General features: G+C 39.6%; 2 protein-coding genes across 4 annotated transcripts in view; one reads left to right on the forward strand and one right to left on the reverse strand.

The window, feature by feature from the left end:
• Positions 1-11411, reverse strand: part of atp6ap2 (ATPase H+ transporting accessory protein 2) — a 60588-nt gene extending 49177 nt beyond the window's left edge. Inside the window, exons 1-2 of the mRNA XM_087992838.1 lie at positions 11263-11411; positions 1952-2079 (exon numbers count right to left, since the gene is read on the reverse strand). Coding sequence (XP_087848964.1) covers positions 1952-2079; positions 11263-11341 — 207 coding nt within the window. The 5' untranslated portion in view covers positions 11342-11411. The remainder of the gene's footprint in view (positions 1-1951; positions 2080-11262) is intronic.
• A 660-nt stretch (positions 11412-12071) lies between these two features.
• bcor (BCL6 corepressor) overlaps positions 12072-18207 on the forward strand; it is a 328887-nt gene continuing 322751 nt past the window's right edge. The window contains exons 1-2 of one of the 3 annotated variants that reach the window (XM_087992844.1): positions 12072-12862; positions 13105-13186. In XM_087992844.1, coding sequence (XP_087848970.1) covers positions 12753-12862; positions 13105-13186 — 192 coding nt within the window. In that variant the 5' untranslated portion in view covers positions 12072-12752. The remainder of the gene's footprint in view (positions 12863-13104; positions 13187-18207) is intronic. The other 2 variants (XM_087992839.1, XM_087992840.1) reach the window with 2 other exon arrangements.

The following is an 18207-nucleotide window of genomic DNA, read 5'->3' on the forward strand; positions in this document are numbered from 1 at the left end:
TTGTTTCCCTTAGAGCAGAGAAAGCAGACGGGCAGAACCTACTGATGTGTACAAAGTTATGAAGTGCATAGCCCAAATAAATTGGAAGAAATCTCTCTCCTTAAAACTGGGACCAAAATCAAGGGGCATAGATTTAAAAGGTAAGTGCAAGAGGCTCACATGGATTTATGGAATTTGAAGCTGGGTAAATGGAACACAATGGAGTGGTAAAGACTCTAGCCATCATAGCATTTAATGAGCGTTCAGATGATCATTTGAAGAGCCACAGGATACAAGGAAACCCAGCATATACTCGAAAATGGGACTACGGTAGATCATTTTTTTTTGATGACCAGCGTGAATATAATGGTCCAAAAGGCCTCCTTCCATGCTGCAATACTCTAACTTTCCTGGCTTGACTTAATAACTTCAATAGATGTCCCCTCCAAGTCTGGAAATTTACTGTGTAAATTAACAAAGTGTAAAAGACCAATAATTACAAGTACATCTTAACTTCAGCTCTATTCTTATGAGAGCACTTACAGTCAGTCAGAGCTGTACAGCATGGAAACAGACCCTTCAGTCCAACTTATCCAGGCTGATCAATATCCTAAATTAGTCTAGTCCCATTTGCCAGCATTTGGTCATCTCTTTAAACGCATCCTATTTAAATGCCTTTTAAATGTTGTATTTGTACCAGCCTCCACCACTTCCTCTGGCAGCTCATTCCATACATGCACCACTCTCTGGATGAAAAAGTTGCCCCTTAGGCCCCTTTTATATCATCGCCCTATCATCTTAAACCTACATCCTCTAGTTCTGGACTCCCTCACCCCAGGGAAAAGACTTTGTCTATTTACCCTATCCATGCCCCTAATAATTCAATAAACCTCTATAATGTCATCTTGGTCTCCAACACTCTGGCAAAAAACTCCAGCCTATTCAGCCTCTCACCCTGGCAACTTCCTGTAAATCTTTTCTGAACCCTTTCAAGGGTCACAACATACTTTCTATAGCAGGGGAAACCAGAATTGAACAGTATTCCCAGTGTCACCTAACCAATGTCCTGTGCGGTTGCAACAAGACCTCCCAACTCATATACTCAATACTCTGACCAATAAAGGCAAGCATACCAAATTCCTTCTTCATTATCCTATCTACCTGCCACTCCACTTTCAAGGAGCTATGAACCTGCATTCCAAAGTCTCTTTGTTCAGCAACACGCTCTAGGACCTTACCATTAAGTGTATAAGTCCTGCTAAGATTTACTTTCCCAAAATGCAGCACCTCGCACTTATCTAAATTAAATTCCATCTGCCACTTCTCAGCCCTAGACTGTGTAATTGAATGCAGAGTAATGTAAAAAAATAAAATAAGGACAAGTTTCATAATAAAAGACAAAAAAAAGAGAAACATTTCAGTCTTAAATCAATAATTAAATACCAGAAGAACCAAAACTATTTAACACTTGACAATATCGAGAGCTAATCATGCATTTAAAAAAGTTAAACATCTTTAAAGACAAGGTCAAACTTTCTCTGGCATGTTCATTGAGTATCGATCATCCCAGTACAGCTAGGTCCTATCCTTCTATGTTCTTGAATGGAAAAGCTTCAAGGGAAGATACTATTGGAATAACACATGAAGAATAAGAAAAGTTCCTGAATTCTGCATTTAGCTATGTCCGTGCAATTGCTGGAAACTACTGTCCGACTTACTCAGAAATAATGGAGTGCATTGAAATTTTTACCTATATTGCTAACCCAAGGCTTGGGCCAATTGATTTAAATAGGGGAAAATACAAAGCATATTTCACAGCCTGTACACTTCAAGCTCTTGTCACAGGAGGGTCACATTCAAAAGACAAGCAAATATTAGGCACACATCCCAGAGATAATTGAATTTTCTGGTACAGAATCACAGCACGAAGATTCAGGCTGCAGTGTTCATGAAAGAATTAATTGCCAGTTACCTCATCAACCGAAAAGCCCATTGACAAAGACACAACATCTGGAATCCGGTCCCCAGGCAAAGGTCCTGCATCTTGGAAACGAACAGACTGCGAAGCCCTCAATACACTGAACTGGTCACCAAGGATGCCTTTAAAAAAAAGAGCAGAGATTGTTAGATTTGTGATTTCTTCCATTAATGGCTTTCTCCGTGGGGTTCCATGATAAGCACATCAAGTACATTTGACTTATTAAGAGAGATGGTGGCATCATAGTAATGTAATTCGACTCGAAATACAGATCGTGGTTAACATTTTGGGAACATGGGCTGAAGTCCCATCATAGCAACTTTTGGAATTTGAATTCAATTTGGAAAGCAGTTTTCAGTGATAGTGGCCATGCCAATTATCATCGGTTATTGGAAAGCACGTCTGATTCAATATTCTTTAAGGAGGAAAACCTGTCACTCATCACAGGCGACCTACATTTGACTCCTGATCCACAGCAACATGGCTGTCTCCTAAATGCCTTTTGAATGGTCTAGCAAGCCACTCAGTCCAAGGACAATTTGGGATGTGTAACAAATGATGGTCATGTCAGTGACATTGACATGCAAGTAGTGGTGGTTTAAATTTTATGCAGAATTGCATTAATATTCTGCAATGCAAATAATTCTATATTACGATGTTAAATCTTAACCAAAGCAAAAGGGATGTCATGTAGGAAAACTGGAAAGCCATACCTTAAGACACTTGACCACTTGGAAAGGTCATGAAGTACTTAGCTTAAAACCACAAAAAGATTATCAATGGGCACATGAATCATAAGTGACCTTCTGATAAAAAACTATTATTTTTTGGTTTGAAAGACTGAGATGGGAACAAAAATAACAATCGAGAATACCTCTGAAGTTCCCAAATCAGTGTTTGAAAACTATAGAAGTAATCTAACAAGAGTATTTTGTCAAGATATATGGCTACAAAGTGAACAGTACCAAAATATGGTGGGATTAGACACCATAACTCCATCAGGCATGGGAAAAATTATCCAAATGGACTCGTGTTTCCTATAATGCAAGTAATTAGCATATCTATGCTTCTCCACCTAGACCACCACTGAGCAAATTCCAATACTGATCAGAAGATTCCAGTTCTAATTCTTACTATGAAAGGAGTTTTGATCTCAATCTGAATAGAAACCAAAGCATTATATCACTCCCTTGAGCTAAAGATGACAAAGAGCAAGCCAAATCTTGTTTGCTGCTTTTGCACTGATGTGTGTGTGGACGACAAGTCAGGTTCAAACCAGTCTTGGATATCACAACTTCAGTTTATCTTTTAACCTTGGACATGTGGGAAAAAAACACTTTACAATGCATCAAAAAGCACTTCAAATCAGAACACTGGTACAAATTAACATCTTTTAAGTGGTAAGTTGGGAGTTTTAAAATAAACATCAATGATTATATTACCAAAGTTGAACATTTAGAGGACTTCCAACTTTCAGCAACTCAGACACTTGTTTTTTCTAAAACCTTATCATTTGAAAAGTGATTCAAGTTTCAACTGACATCATTAGGTAAAATAATAAGGTAGTCATGGAAAAGAACAAGGCAAAACCAGCACATGCCAGTAAACAAGTAACAGAAATCCTGCAATGAAATACTGATTCCAAGCTTGACACTCCCCATGAAGGGAAAGGAACAGCAGCCAAAGCTGAAGTCGCAAAAACAAACATACAGAAGTTCAAGGAAAATAGAAAAAAAAGACTTAAATAGATAATTATCATAATGAAGTAGATGACCAGGCTGAATCCAAAAATATAGACAAAACCGAAACAGAGGCAAAGATTGTATGAGAATAGACAGGTAAGAAAAAAAAAACTTTTAGAAATACTGAAAAGTGAAGTCAAAAGGAAGTTTAAGTGGAAACCAGAAAAGGAGACAGTCATACATGTGAAAAATGGAACAAACTGATCAAGTTACAGATAGAAAGACAGCCCCTGTCTTCTCTAGAAACGGGATACTGTCAAATGAAAAAGTGAAGGAGGCAGAAGAGAAATGTGGTAAGGTAAAAATAGGAAAGACTGGCCATACCTCAAGTAGAAAGTCATCTAGTACAGATGGGATAGAAATGAACTAGGAGAAAGTGAGGACTGCAGATGCTGGAGATCAGAGTCAAAGAGTGTGGTGCTGGAAAAGCAAAGCCGGTCAGACAACATCTGAGGAGCAGGAGAATCGATGTTTTGGGAGTCTGGAGAGAATTCCCTCCATGACTCCCTTTTGTCAGATCCACACCCCCCTGCAGCCCTCACCCCACTCCCAGCATCTTCCCCTGCCAACGCACGAAGTACAAAACCTGTGCCCACACCCCCCTCACCTCCGTACAAGGCCCAAAGGATTCTTCTACATCCGATAGATTTACCTGTACCTCCACTAATGTCATCTACTGCATCTGTAGCACCCGATGTAGAGACCACCACACCAGGGAGACAGGACACCAACTTGCAGATCTTTTCAGAGAACATCTCTGGAACACCTGCACCAACCAATCCCACCGCTCAGTGGTGGAACACCTCAACTTCCCCCTCCTCCACCAAGGTCCTGCAGGTCCTGGGCCTCCTCCATTACCAAACTCTCACCACCTGACATTTGGAGGAAGAATGCCTTCTCTTCTGCCTTGGGACCCTTTAACCACATGGGATTAATGAGAATTTCACCAATTCCCTCCTTCCCCCTCCCCCAACCTTATCCCAGTCCTAAACCTCCAACTCAGCACCACCCTCAACCTGTCCATCGTCTTTCCCATCTATCCGCACACTCCTTTCTGACCTACCACATTCCCAGCTACCTTCCCCCCAGCCCCACCACCTTCCCATTTATCTCAGCACAACCTGCCCCACGAACTTCATTCTGATAAAAGGCTTATGCCCAAAACGTCGATTCTCCTGTTCTTCAGATGCTGTCTGACCAGATGGGATAGATCCTACATTGTTGAAGCAAGCAAGTATGAAAATAGCAAAGGCAATCTTTAAATCCTCCTTGGGTATGGGAGAGCAGCCACGGAGTATGAACAGGCACTTTCAAAAACTTCAGGTTAATAAATATGTTCAAAGTTTGTGAGAAGATTTGTAGCTTGGGTGCTCGTTGCTGTGATTCTGTTCGCTGAGCTGGAAGTTTTTGTTGTAAACGTTTCGTCCCGTCTAGGTGACATCCTCAGTGCTTGGGAGCCTCCTGTGAAGCGCATCTGGGGTGTTTCCTCCGGCATTTATAGTGGCCTGTCCCTGCCGCTTCCGGTTGTCAACTATAAATGCCGGAGGAAACAGCACAGAAGCGCTTCACAGGAGGCTCCCAAGCACTGAGGGTGTCACCTAGACAGGGGATGAAACGTTTGCAACAAAAACTTCCAGCTTAATAAATATGTATTTGGCAAATCATTTTTTAAACAAACATGGAGGAGTTAGTTCATGAAGCAGAGGGGGTGGATGAGGGTAGTGTGGCTGATGCTGCATGCAACCTTGAAAAGGCATAGATATAATCGATTTAAATTGATACTTAATCATGGAGTTCTATGATCTGGAATGAATTGCCTCAAATTGTGATGGAATCAGATTTCAAAATAATTTCCAAAAAGGTTCAGTGTAAATTTCTTGAAAAAGGGAGAGGTTTGCGGGGATATGGGGAAAAATAATTAGTTAGGTAGCAGAGTCAATGATCTCCGCCTGTCTTATTAGAATTTGACATTATACTTATGTATGTGCAAGTACCTATCACTTTCATTTTTTGTTGCAGAGCAAGTTATTTTTAAATTATTTCAAAACTGAGATCCTGAAGTAAAACAGCCTTTTACAGAGTCAGATGTACAGCATGGAAACAGACCCTTCATTCCAACTCGCCCATGCTGACCAGACATCCTAAATTAATCTAGTCCCATTTGCTAGCACTTGGCCCATATCCCTCTAAACCCTTCCTCTTCATGTACTCATCCAGATGCCTTTTAAAATGTAATTGTACCGACCCCCACCACTTCCCCGGCAGCTCATTCCGTACACGCACCACTCTCTGCATGAAAGTGTTGTCCCTTAGATCCCTTTTAATCTTTCCCCTCTTACCTTAACCTATGCAGTGTAATTCTGGACTCCCCCATCCAAGGGAAGAGACCTTTGCTATTTACCTTATTCATGCCCCTCATTATTTTATAAATCTCTATAAAGATCATCTCTCAGCCTCAAATAATTTTGCAAAAGGTAGTTGAATGACTAAGTTAATACTAAAGCAGACATTCCTTTTTAGCTAATGCTCCCAGTAATGTGGTTCCAATTCCCATTAAAGTGTTTTTGTTTCAGATTTAGAGCATCGGCAATTCTTTTGGCTTTTATCAACCATTGGTAATAGTTTGGCATAAAACAGGTATAAATTAATTGTACTTCACAAACAAAATACTTGGCTAAATATTTTCAGCACAAACGGACAATTCAGGACATAGGTTATTTTCTTTTTAAGAAATAAAATCACATTGCATGACACCACTGGGGAGGATTACAGCTCACGTCACAGTAATTGTGGCAGAGTTCACAGATCTAATGGTTTCACCTTTATGAGGAAAAGAGGGGATGGAAACAAGAGATGTTTCCAGGTGCAGGTGGCATAGTGGTAATGCAACTGGACTCAATCCAGAACTGCCAGTAATATTCTGAGCATATGGGTTTGAGTGTTACCACACAAGATGGTTAAATTTCAAATAAAGGGCTCAGGGTGAAGTGGTGTCCTTACCACTGAGCCGAGAGGTTGAGAGTCACACACTACCTACTTCAAAAGTGTGCCATATCTGAACAGGTTGATCAAATCAAAATCTAAAAGAATGATATATGTGGAATGGACACAGTAAATTTTGTAAAATATTATTTGCACAACTGGATTTGCCCCCAAACTGAAATCATCTAGAAGAGCCTGATGAGAGACAAGTTTCAGTGGTCTCAATGGTTATAGTACGGAAACAGACTTCAGTCAAACCAGTCTGCACTGATCATGTTTCCAAACTAAATTAGTCCAACCTGCCTGCATTTGGCCCACATCCATCCAAACCGTTTCTATTCATGTATTATCCAAATGTCTTTTAAACTTAACTGTATTTGCATCCAGCACATTCTGGCAGCTCATTCCACACATGAACCAGTAAAAAACATTGCCCCTCAAGTCCTTTTTAAAAACCTTTCTCCTCAACTTGAAAATATGCCTTAGTTTTGAGCTCCCCCATCCTACAGAAAACAACTTTGAGTGGCATAGATAAAGGTGAATGGCTCCTCAGTAAAAGGCTCACCCCTCAACCTCCTACATTCCAGTGAAAAATGTCCCAACCTTTCCAGTCTATTTTTATATTTGAAACCCTCCATTACTAATATCCTCAAATATTTTCTGAAGTCTCTCCAGTTTAATACTATCTTGCTATAACAGGGTGACCTGAACTACACACAGTACTCTCGAAGAGACCTCACTAATGTCCTATACAACCTCAACATGACACCCCAACTCTTACATCCAAAGATCTGAGCAGTGAAAGCTGCATGCTAAATGCCTCCTTAACTAAAGTGTCTACCTTGTGACATGTTTCCAAGAGTTATGTGTCTGAACCCCTCAATCTCTGTTTTACAGCACTGCACAAGGCTCTACTATTAGGTATACAATTTCTGTTCTTATTGCATGACCAAAATATAATACATTTATCCAAATTGAACTCCATCTACTACTACTTAGCCCATTGATGCAACTGATCAAGATCTCTAACTTTAGATAACTTTACTGTCCACTTCACCAATTTTGGTATCTGCAAACTTACTAACCATACATAACCTTACCACGTTTCTCTTCTATCTCCTTCACTTTTTCACAACATTCTCCCTATCAGAGGGAGAGCAGAACTGTATATAATATTTCAAATTACCAATGTCCTGTATTGCCGTAACATGACTTCCCAACTCCTATACTCAGACCAATAAAGGCAAGCATATCAAACACCTTCCTCACTAACCTATCTACCCGCAATTCCACTTTAATTACAAACCTGCACTCCAAAGCCTCTGTTGGGCAACACTCCCCAGGACTTCTTCATTAAGTGTACAAGTCCTGCCCTGATTTGCCCTACCAAAATGTAGCACCGAACAGTTATTTAAATTAAACTTCATAAGTCAAAAACAAAAACAGTCTTGTGCTACACCACGGGTATGATGTTGCAAGTGTGAAAGCATCACAAGTGGTGCAGTTAGTAGCATTGCCCAGCTCTGAATTAGAAGGTTCTTCAATCCTACACTTGGCCTGAAATAAGGCCAAAGAGGACCCTCCACCACAGTACTGAGGGAGTGCTGCACTGTTACTGGTTCAGATGAGACATTAAGCCAAGGCTGTTTCTAGACTCAAGTAATGCCATGGGGCATTTTAAAGAGCAGAGGAGTTATCCCCCCCCAATATCCTGGCCAATATTTATCCCTTGATCAGCACCACAGATTATCCAGCAAATATCATTTGCAGTTTATAGACAAAAGAAAGGATGAACTGAGATTGTTGGAAGTCTGAAACAGAAGCAAACTGCTGGAAAACCTCAGGTCTGGCAGCATCTGTGGAGAGAAATCAGACTTAATGTTTAAGGTCCAGTGACCCTTCTTCAAAACAGTTATGACTTTAGGCCCTTCATGGGACATGAAAGATGCTTTCTTACTTTCTCCTAGAAAGTAAGGAAGCTAATAAATCTAGAATTTGCAATTTTGAATCCTGTAGATTTAGTCTTGAATACTCCCAAATCCCTCATTGTAAAATACAAAATTGAAGAATAAACTATTAGTGCAAAAATCAATACAGGCCTTTTGTTGTCTCTCAACTTACTTTGCCTCAAAATTGAAGCCATGTTGCCTTGAGGGGTTTCTGGGTTAGCCAGTTACTTGGTCCAAGAATCATGCTGCTATTAACAAACAAACTGACATCCAGTGTGACTGCCCAGATAGAGCTAAAAATATCACTCCATTCAAAAGTAAACAATAGCTCGAGTATTGTCTAATATTCAATATCCAAATCACCAAAGGTTTACCTGCTCCCTTACAAGAAATTACTTTGAGGGCTCTTGTGGTGAATGGTACTGTCCCTACTTCTAAGCCAGGAGGCCTGAGTTCATGTCTGATCTACTCCAGAGGTGTACATTAACATCCTTCCTGAACAGGTTGATTACAAGAATTATCTACAAGAAACTACTTTGTAACAAATAAAGCTAGCTATTGAGAATACCAACTTCACTTTTAAGTCAACTATATTTTATAAGTACAATATTTTATAAGTACCTACTTTCAAACATGACTCTTAATAGTGCATAATTTTACTAATTGTTCAAGAGATCATGTAGTGGCACTATTTAACCTGTTAAACAAACGGGTTTACATTTATTCCAATAAACCATGATACAGTAAACTAGAAATGTGTATATCACAAAACATATTATTCTTAAATAATAGATTGGTATGCTTCAAAAAGAAAAAGGCTTGTAATGATAATTCAGGAATACTTGTGGTTTTCTTTGATGTCCCACAATTTTTGTATTTCAATTTTCTCCATTGAAGCTTCCTTAGATTTGCCCCAAATAGCTTAGATTGCACCATAAATAGTCTGCTTGTATTTGTTGCCTGCAACTAGATTCCAAAGTAGGGATAGGTCATGCCTTTGTGTTCTTCCATTAAAAACCAGGTTTACTTTCTGGAATGCAAAACTATAGAATCTTAAAATATTTGTTCTACCCTCAAAATATTTAAGTATAGTAGATTGCAATACAAATGTTAAAACCTACAGCTTGTCTTTGTCACTAGCACAAACAAAATTTAAATGCATAAAATATTCATCAAACTGCAGGTATTATAAATTTAGATAATGAAATCAATTATTTATCTATTTTATCTAAACTATCCAAGATTGTTTCTTAAAAACATTTGAATTACCTTACTACTCGTTACTGAAGTTTTGCAAACCATTCAGTAATATTTAATATTTTGAATCTACATTTCACTGTATTACGAAAGCAAAGGAGTCACCTTGATGGGTATGTGCTAACAAAATGGATGATAACCATAATATTCAAACATCTCCAAGCAAGAAAGCACAGGTTTAAACCAGTGACAGTTATGAAGAAAGTTTAAATTACAGAAGCAATATGAAGCTTCATATTTCCATGAAGTCCCAAGACAATTAATTCCTTTAAAATGCAATCAAGTTATTGTCAGAAAACTGCAACCAAATTGGGATGCGACAGTTCTGGTAAAGTTACATTTATCACCCATCCTTATGATTTTAGTAGTAAGCTGCTGTGAATGTTGCAGTCATTGTGTTGATGTTTCTACAATGGCACTAGCCAGGAGTTAAAAATTTTGATTAAATTATGAACTTCATTTTAATACACCTAAAGGATGGTATATAACTTGGAATTGAAGCTATAATCTTGCAACTCAACAACTTTCTATTAAGTCACAACACAGGGAGGTGCTGTCAAAATAAGCTAATTTGCTGCTGTACATCTATGTTAACATGGCTCCTAAGAATCAAGGGGCAGGTCACATGATACAAAGCCTTTATTTTCTTATAACCATATCATCATGGCTGCCTCATTTAAAATTGGTTAATGGCAACTTCTGTCAGGTTTATGGAGTATTTGATAGCGATGATATCATTGTAAGAAAGAATGTGTTTCCACCTTCTTTTATTGAAAAAGATTACTTAACAAGGGGTGTCTATCAATGCAAGCATTGAGATTGTTCAAGTACTGTTGTAGACTGACATGTGAAACTAATCTGATGATTCAAAGAAGAATTATTGTAGGGGTACAGAATGGTCTTCAAATAAAACCATGAGATCTAAAACTTGGACATAAAACTCTACTTAACGTTTCTCCCAATATGGAACCACATTGCCTCAATGTTTCAAACTGAATCTACTAGTTAAGTCAAGCTAAAACTTGAGAAAATAAACAAAATTTTAAGTCAGAATGCCTCTAAGCTCTGGTTTAATATATTGGATCAGAAGGAACTGAAAATCACATGACACCTTCATCTCCTTTTGAGTCAGCGTATTTTCAATCGAAACTAAGGCGCATTAACTGCGTACGAACCCCCAAAATCAAATTAACCCTCAACAGACTCAATAGTGCATTAGAGTTTTTAGTCTAAAAAACCTTCCCTTGGATCATCGGACTGCCACAATTAAAAGTGGCACTTAACCCCCGATTGAAAACTAGTTGTTTGCAATCAGAAGACATCACCATATAAAATGAGGGATTTCATGAGACAGGTGGACCAACAAAAGTCTTACCAGTTGTCAGGACTGTGCCGATGAGGAACAGCTGGGAGAAACCAGCACTGCCACTCAGTTTCCCCGCTCCAGGCGCCATTTTGCCGCCGCACTGCTTTCTGGACACAGCAGACAAGAGGAGGGGAGGAGCCAGGCGTGCTCCTTGCCGGACACATGATGTAGGGCACGTGATCAACTTCGATTGACAGAAAATGGACCAATAGGAGGCTATGCAGGTCGCAAGAAAAATGGGGCGGTCACCCGCTTCAACCGATTGACACCGGAATGACCAATCAGAGCTGGAGTCCTGAGGAACGAACCACCGGTTTAGCCAATCAGTAGAGCGCCCGATCTTCTCCTCCCACCCCGCATCCCTAATCAAGTTGGTCCGTAAAGTGCTGATGTGAAGGGTGGCGAGCAAGCGATGTAATAATTCAATCACCACAGAATGAATGAATAAATAAATGTGTATGATACAGCGCGGAATAAATTAAAATAATTAATCTAGAGGAGAATCCCCAAGCCGCCCAATCTGGGGCATTTCACTAATTTTCACTCATTCAAGAGCTTGGTGCTGACTGATATTCAGGCTCGCCTGGTTCAATCCAGCGAAACTTCCCGGACCGAGACGAACCCGAACCGAACGGTGGCCGAGCCCGAGCCCGAGCCCGAGCGGAGGAACCAACAGGGACAGCCCAGCCGAGACAAGCTGGCAGGCAGCAGCAGCCGCCGTCCTACCCGACTCGCGAGAATATACCTGCTCGTTTTCACTGCGTGGCTTTTTTTTTCCTCTGCTTGTTCTCTTCTTTTTTTCTTCTTCACATCAGACACAACTTTAAAAAGTAAAACAAAAAGGGAGAGAGAGGATTGGAAAATCGATTTAGCAGGACCCGTGGCGAAGCTAGGGCAAAGGTGGAATCCTCAGTGACCCGAACCCCCAACCGGGACTGCATGAGGGAAAGTGGTGACATAAGGGAGGCAAAGGCACGGAAACCTCGGCGCATTTCAAAAGACTGGTGTAAATTGTTTAATGGTTTGTTTTTAATTTCAAGAAACTACTGTATTAAAAAAATACTGACAACGAGGAAGCTGGAACCTGTTTTCTTCCCCCTTACTAACGCGCCAGTGAGAAAAGGAAGATTTGCATTGAACCTCCAGTGTGTTTAGACAGAAAATCAAAAGGAAGCAGTTGAAGTTGTTGGAAGATTTGTTGGGAGAAACGGCGTCTCTTCATTAGTGCTTGGCATGAAATAACACTACAAAACATCTCATCCGACCTCGATTTTATCTCTCCGGAGTAGTGAGCAGCCTCCTCCTCTTCTTTCTCCTCCTCTTCCTCATCATGCTGCTGCCGCCTCTGCCGTGAGGGCTCGATCAGCTTTTTCGATACGTTTTCCCCTGTGGGATTTTGTACCCTCTTTTGAGTTTTTAAAGAGAATGAAACAAAAAGGCCTTCCGATCGCGTAAGGACAGCTCCTGAACGTGGATTAGAGACTGTTCTGTAAGGACACATGGCGAAAACCAAAGAGAAACGCGTTTGGAAGGAAATGTATGGCGATTTTCGTTCAGTACCCGCAGAACACATCGGCCGCAAGGACGATCGCGACAAGCCCAACGCCAAGTGAGTTTGAGCTTCGGTTTTCCTCTTCCAGCGCATATACGAATCATCTGTTTTCAGTGATTGAATCAACGGATGCAATCACAGAAACCAATGTTGTGAAATGCAAATGTTGCACATGCATACCAAGTTAAAGGCAGCACCGTTTTGTTAACTCAAATAAACACCACAGTGTAATATTTTGCACGAACTTTTGTTGATTGTTAATTGCATTTTGTCAAAATCTTCAATATCATCTTTTCCAGGTTAGAGGACCCGGAAAATGACAGAGGAAAACTCGAGAGTTTGAAAGTTGTCGATTCGCACTGTTTGGGAAGTGGGAAGAAGGTGGGTCCTGCTTCTAAATGTTTAACCATTTCACTCCGAAAGCACGTAGTAGGCCATCATGGGGAGATGTTGATAAGACATCCAAAGGTGAACTGTGGGCTAGATTGAAGATGGGTTGGAAAGGAAATTCCACCAGCATAGTAATTGCGATCACAATTACAGCCCGTTTACCTGCTCTCAATTGAGTATATTTTCTGTGAACGTCTACCTCCTGGTCCATTTCAACCTGCAGTGCTGAACCTCTGTAATGTGGCAGGTTAAATACAGATTTGTTTTTTTTTGCCCTCATTTTATTTTTGAGTGGCTTTTTTTTTAAAGCTTCGCGTTAAGAAAAAAGTTCTGGAGTAGGCAAATTAATTCTTAAAATCTCAAGATAATTTTAGATATCATTTTACAACCAGATGGATCATGAGAGTATTTGGAGCATTTTTTTCTTTAATAAACAAATTTCAGGTCGAAAAACTTCCTAAGATCAAGGGGCGGGAGAAATGAAGGCTGAGCTGAATAAGAGATTAGATTGACCGAAGACATTAGTGAATGACATTAAAAGAGGAAAGGCAGAGAGGTTTTAGTGAGGAAATTCTAGAACATGGAGATTTGGCAGTTGAAAGCACTGCTGCTGGTGATGAGTTGAGGTGGGTGCATAACAGACAAGAATTTTGGATGGTGGGGTTCAAGCTGCAGAAGATTATGTGTTTATGGAGGCTTCAGACACAAAGCGAGAATAAGCATTGTAAGGCCTTATGGGAATCAGGACCCAATGTAGCTCAGCAAGAATAGAGTGGACACTCACAATTTGGATGGAGAGATGGTGATCAAGGTTACCAAATGGGAGGATAGTCATCAGAAAGTGGTTGGTGAAATTATCACATGGACATTTCATTGGCAACTTGACAGGGAAAGGGTGAAGACGGGAGGTGACCTTTTATGAAGAACATAATGTGGGATTAGTATCTCAGCTGGAGGTCAAAGTGGGCATAAAGCTGAGAGTAACATGACACCTTTTGAGTTGGTAATTGTTAAGAGAGCTGGAGTTTCTGGAGGAGATTCAGGATAATGGCATTGATCATATTGTTGAGTTGAAGAAATTGTAATAACTAAAGTCAATTGTTGGACAAACCATCTGACTTTGTACATGCAGTGAAGGAATCATGGAGAGTTAAAGAAGGAGCTCTAAGCCAAGGATTGATTTTTAAGGGAATCTTAAATGAGTGGGAAAGTAAGCCATTGAGAAAGGAGATGGGCAGTTGAGAGTTATAAAATAAACATTGTCAAAACTGTGGAGAATTTAAGAAATACAGGAATATGTTATGTAACACAGTCGGTCTCACTGAATGGTTTCTGACTTGGTTAGTTAGTGTTGTTGTGGTACAGTAAATGGAGGGATTTCAAGAGTTGGTTAAAAGACACACTGGCCTGGATCATAGATGCTAAAATCTTTAGAGAGGGAAGATGGAATGGAAATTTTCAACAGAAAGCTCAACGGTGGAGCTTTTAAAGATTGATGATAGAAAGAGAACGACACAAAACTCACAATATTTGGGAGCTATTTATAAGGTAAATTATTGCTGGGGGTAAGAAATGAAGTGACTGTTCAACTGTGGGAATTAGGGTCAGGAGGCAGCAGGTGCATGACGGTGATACTAGGGAAACATTACAGGGTTGGGGGCTCTTGTTGTCCAGTAATAGTGTCCCTGCTCTAAGCCAGGAGACCTGGGAGGAAGTCCTATGTTCTTCACAGATGTTTAATTGCATCTCTGAAAAGATTGATTTAAAACAAAAAATCACAGTATTTAGGGCTGTAAGGATATTTAGCTTGTGGGCAAGGAGAAGCAGCAGTATGAATTGCCAAACGTTGTTTCCTATCTTTGGCAAATAAATGCTTGAGTTATTTACAATTTTGTTTAACAGCTGTGTGGGGTTGGGGGTGGTGGGTAAGGGGGATTCAGGTTCTAAGGAAACAATTTTTTTTTGAAAAAGGAATGCCAATTAGCTCTCTTGGATAATCCTTCAATGTTGGGTGAAATTAGGATCCTACAAAAATTGCTGTGGTGCAGTTAGGCACAGCAATGGATTACTAAACTATCATGAACCAGAAATACTTGTCTGTATCTATTCAGGCTTGATGAACTGAAGTTGGGGCTACACTAGGTGATTGATCAGAATGGGAAATCATAAAGGTTTCCTGGAATGAGGATATCAAGGGTGGGCATTGCTATCAGGTTGAATGGCGGCACCAAAGGCCAGATGGTTTGAAAATTGACAAAAACAGTTGAAGTGACTAAGACTAGGTGGAAGGAAGAGTATAACAGTTACTGAAGGGAATTGTGTATTCTTATATTTAAAAGTTTATAACCTGCATAATTGTGTTAATACTTATTATTGGTCAATGTGAAAGTTAGATACCAGATAAATTATAGATTTACATTTTCAAAGGAATCAATTTTAAACAAATTCACAATCATTCTTGTGCAGAACATCTTAGTACTATGGATATTTTACTTTTGTTTTCTAACTTATTGAACCTTTCTAAAGCAAACTAAAACACAAATATATCTGCTCCATATTTGACAGAATTCAATTCTCAAAAATGTAAAAATTCAGATTTGTCAGTGCTATGTTAAATATGCCGTAGAAATGAGACCTTGAATGCTAGGATCATTTAGTTTAATACTCCTGTATTTGAAGTAATCTGTTTACTCAGCATACATGCCAGTGAACTGAAAGGTATTCCATTTTGTGTTTTGGTGCTGGTGTGCTACAAATCATTCAGGAAGTTTGAGTTACGGTTGTTATCCTTTCTCTTGCTTGCATATTGTGGTGTGGAGCTCTGGGTTGCAATGGTAGAGGCCAAAGGCCAGGTGGTTGGAACTTCAGCAACTTCCTTTCTATCACATGATTATCAGGAATCTCTCCCACTCTTACTGCTGTGCTGGAGGAATGTTTATGTTGATAATCAGCTTGTTTAGTTGTGTTATGTATGCATCTTCCTTGGTCAGCATCCCATCCCTGGATTGGAACTTGAGTTTGGAATTTCTATCTCAGGAGCTGAGATGCTACCCATTGCATTACAATACCTTATTTTTGTTGAAAAGAAGGGACAAATTTTTAATTTTAACTATTTTATCTCCCTCAAACTTAAATTCTGTCCATTGATATTATTGATTTTTCTGTTTGATGTCACCGCTTGTAGATTTTAAAAGAATTATTGAGCTTTAAGGTAGAAAAATATTGGAAGCTTTTTTTATTTCCTTTTGATAAGGGCACACAGGAAGTGTTGTCAGTGGAGCTTGTACCTTTGTACTTATACTGTTGTATCAGAATGTGTCCTAACTGTATTATAAAACTTGGTACGTCTTTTTCACAGTGTGTGAAACCAGCTGAACTCTTTGCCTTTTCTTGTCTACATAAAATGTCACATTTTTATGAGACCTATCAAATCTACATTGGTATAAGTTTGACAGCAGGGCAAATGGATAACATTTGAATAATGCTTCCCTGATCACACAGTGATTTGTAAATTTAAATTAATATGCAGAAGTTTTTTATTGGCTAGTGAAGTGTTTAATGTTCGAAATGATTATTTGAAACACTTAATTATTTTCAAATATATTAAAACTCAGTTGCATCTTCATGATATGGGTATAATCTTTCTCTCCATTTTTACTAATTTTTTACTTTGGGCTACCTGTCTTCTAAAGATCTACAATACATTTTTAAAAAGGCTCATTTTCAAGGGCAATTATAGATGAATTTCCATATCTATGAAATACAAAAGAACTGTCTCTTTGCCAGGTCCCATGGCTGTGGGTATTGGTCATTCTCCATTGCTTTTACTGTGGACCCCATAAGGGAGCAGGCTATTCTGGACTTAGTGCTATGTAATGAGCCAGACTTGATAAATTAATGCTGGAGGGCTAGTGATGGGAGATAAGGAAATAGCAGAAGAACTTAATAAGTACTTTGCATCAGTCTTCACAGTGGAAGACATGAGTAATATCCCAACAATTAAAGAGAGTTAGGGGCAGAGTTGAGTATGGTAGTCATTACAAAAGAGAAAGTGCTAGAAAAGCTAATAAGTCTAAAAATTGATAAGTTTCCTGACCCAATGGGCTACATCCTAGCATTCTGAGGGAGGTGGCTGAGGAAATAGTTGGAGGTGTTGGTTGTGATCTTTCAAAAGTCACTGGAGTCACAAAGTCCCAGATGATTGAAAAATCGCTGTTGTAACCTCCTTGTTCAAGAAAGGATCAAGACAAAAGATGGAAAATTATAGGCCGATTACCCTAACTCGGTTGTTGGTAAAATTCCAGAATCCAACATTAAGGATGAGATTTCTAAGTTCTTGGAAGTGCAGGGTTGGATTAGAACAAGTCAGCGTGGATTTAGTAAGGGGAGAAACCTATTAGAATTCTTTGAAGAGGTAACAAGTAGGTTAGACTAGGGAAACCCGATGGATGTTATCTATCCAGACTTCCAAAAGGCACTTGATAAGGTGTCTCACAGGAGGCTACTGAGTAAGGTGAGGGCCCATGGTGTTCAAGGTGAGCTACTGGCATGGATTAGGGATTGGCTGTCTGACAGAGGGCAGAGAGTTGGGATAAAAGGTTCTTTTTCGGAATGGCAACTGGTGACAAGTGGTGTCCCGCAGGGTTCAGTGTTTGGGGCTGCAGCTGTTATGTTAATATATTAATGATCTTGATGAAGGGACTGGGAGCATTCTGGTGAGGTTTGCCAATGATATGAAATTAGGTGGACAGGCAGGTAGTTCTGAGGAGGAGAGAAGGCTGCAGAAAGATTTAGACAGTTTAGGAGAGTGGTCCAGGAAACGGCTGATGAAATTCAACATTAGCAAATGTGAGGTCTTGCACTTTGGAAAAAAGAACACAGGCATGGACTATTTTCTAAATGATGAGAAAATTCATAAAACCGAAGTACAAAGGGATCTGGGAGTGCTAGTCCAGGATTCTCTAAAGGTTAACTTGCAGGTTGAGTCCGTGATTAAGAAAGCGAATGTAATG

Source organism: Chiloscyllium plagiosum, unplaced genomic scaffold (assembly GCF_037043375.1).
Source record: "Chiloscyllium plagiosum isolate Xiang-an unplaced genomic scaffold, Cpla_swu_hap1 HiC_scaffold_12, whole genome shotgun sequence".
Classification (NCBI taxonomy): Eukaryota; Metazoa; Chordata; class Chondrichthyes; order Orectolobiformes; family Hemiscylliidae; genus Chiloscyllium; species Chiloscyllium plagiosum.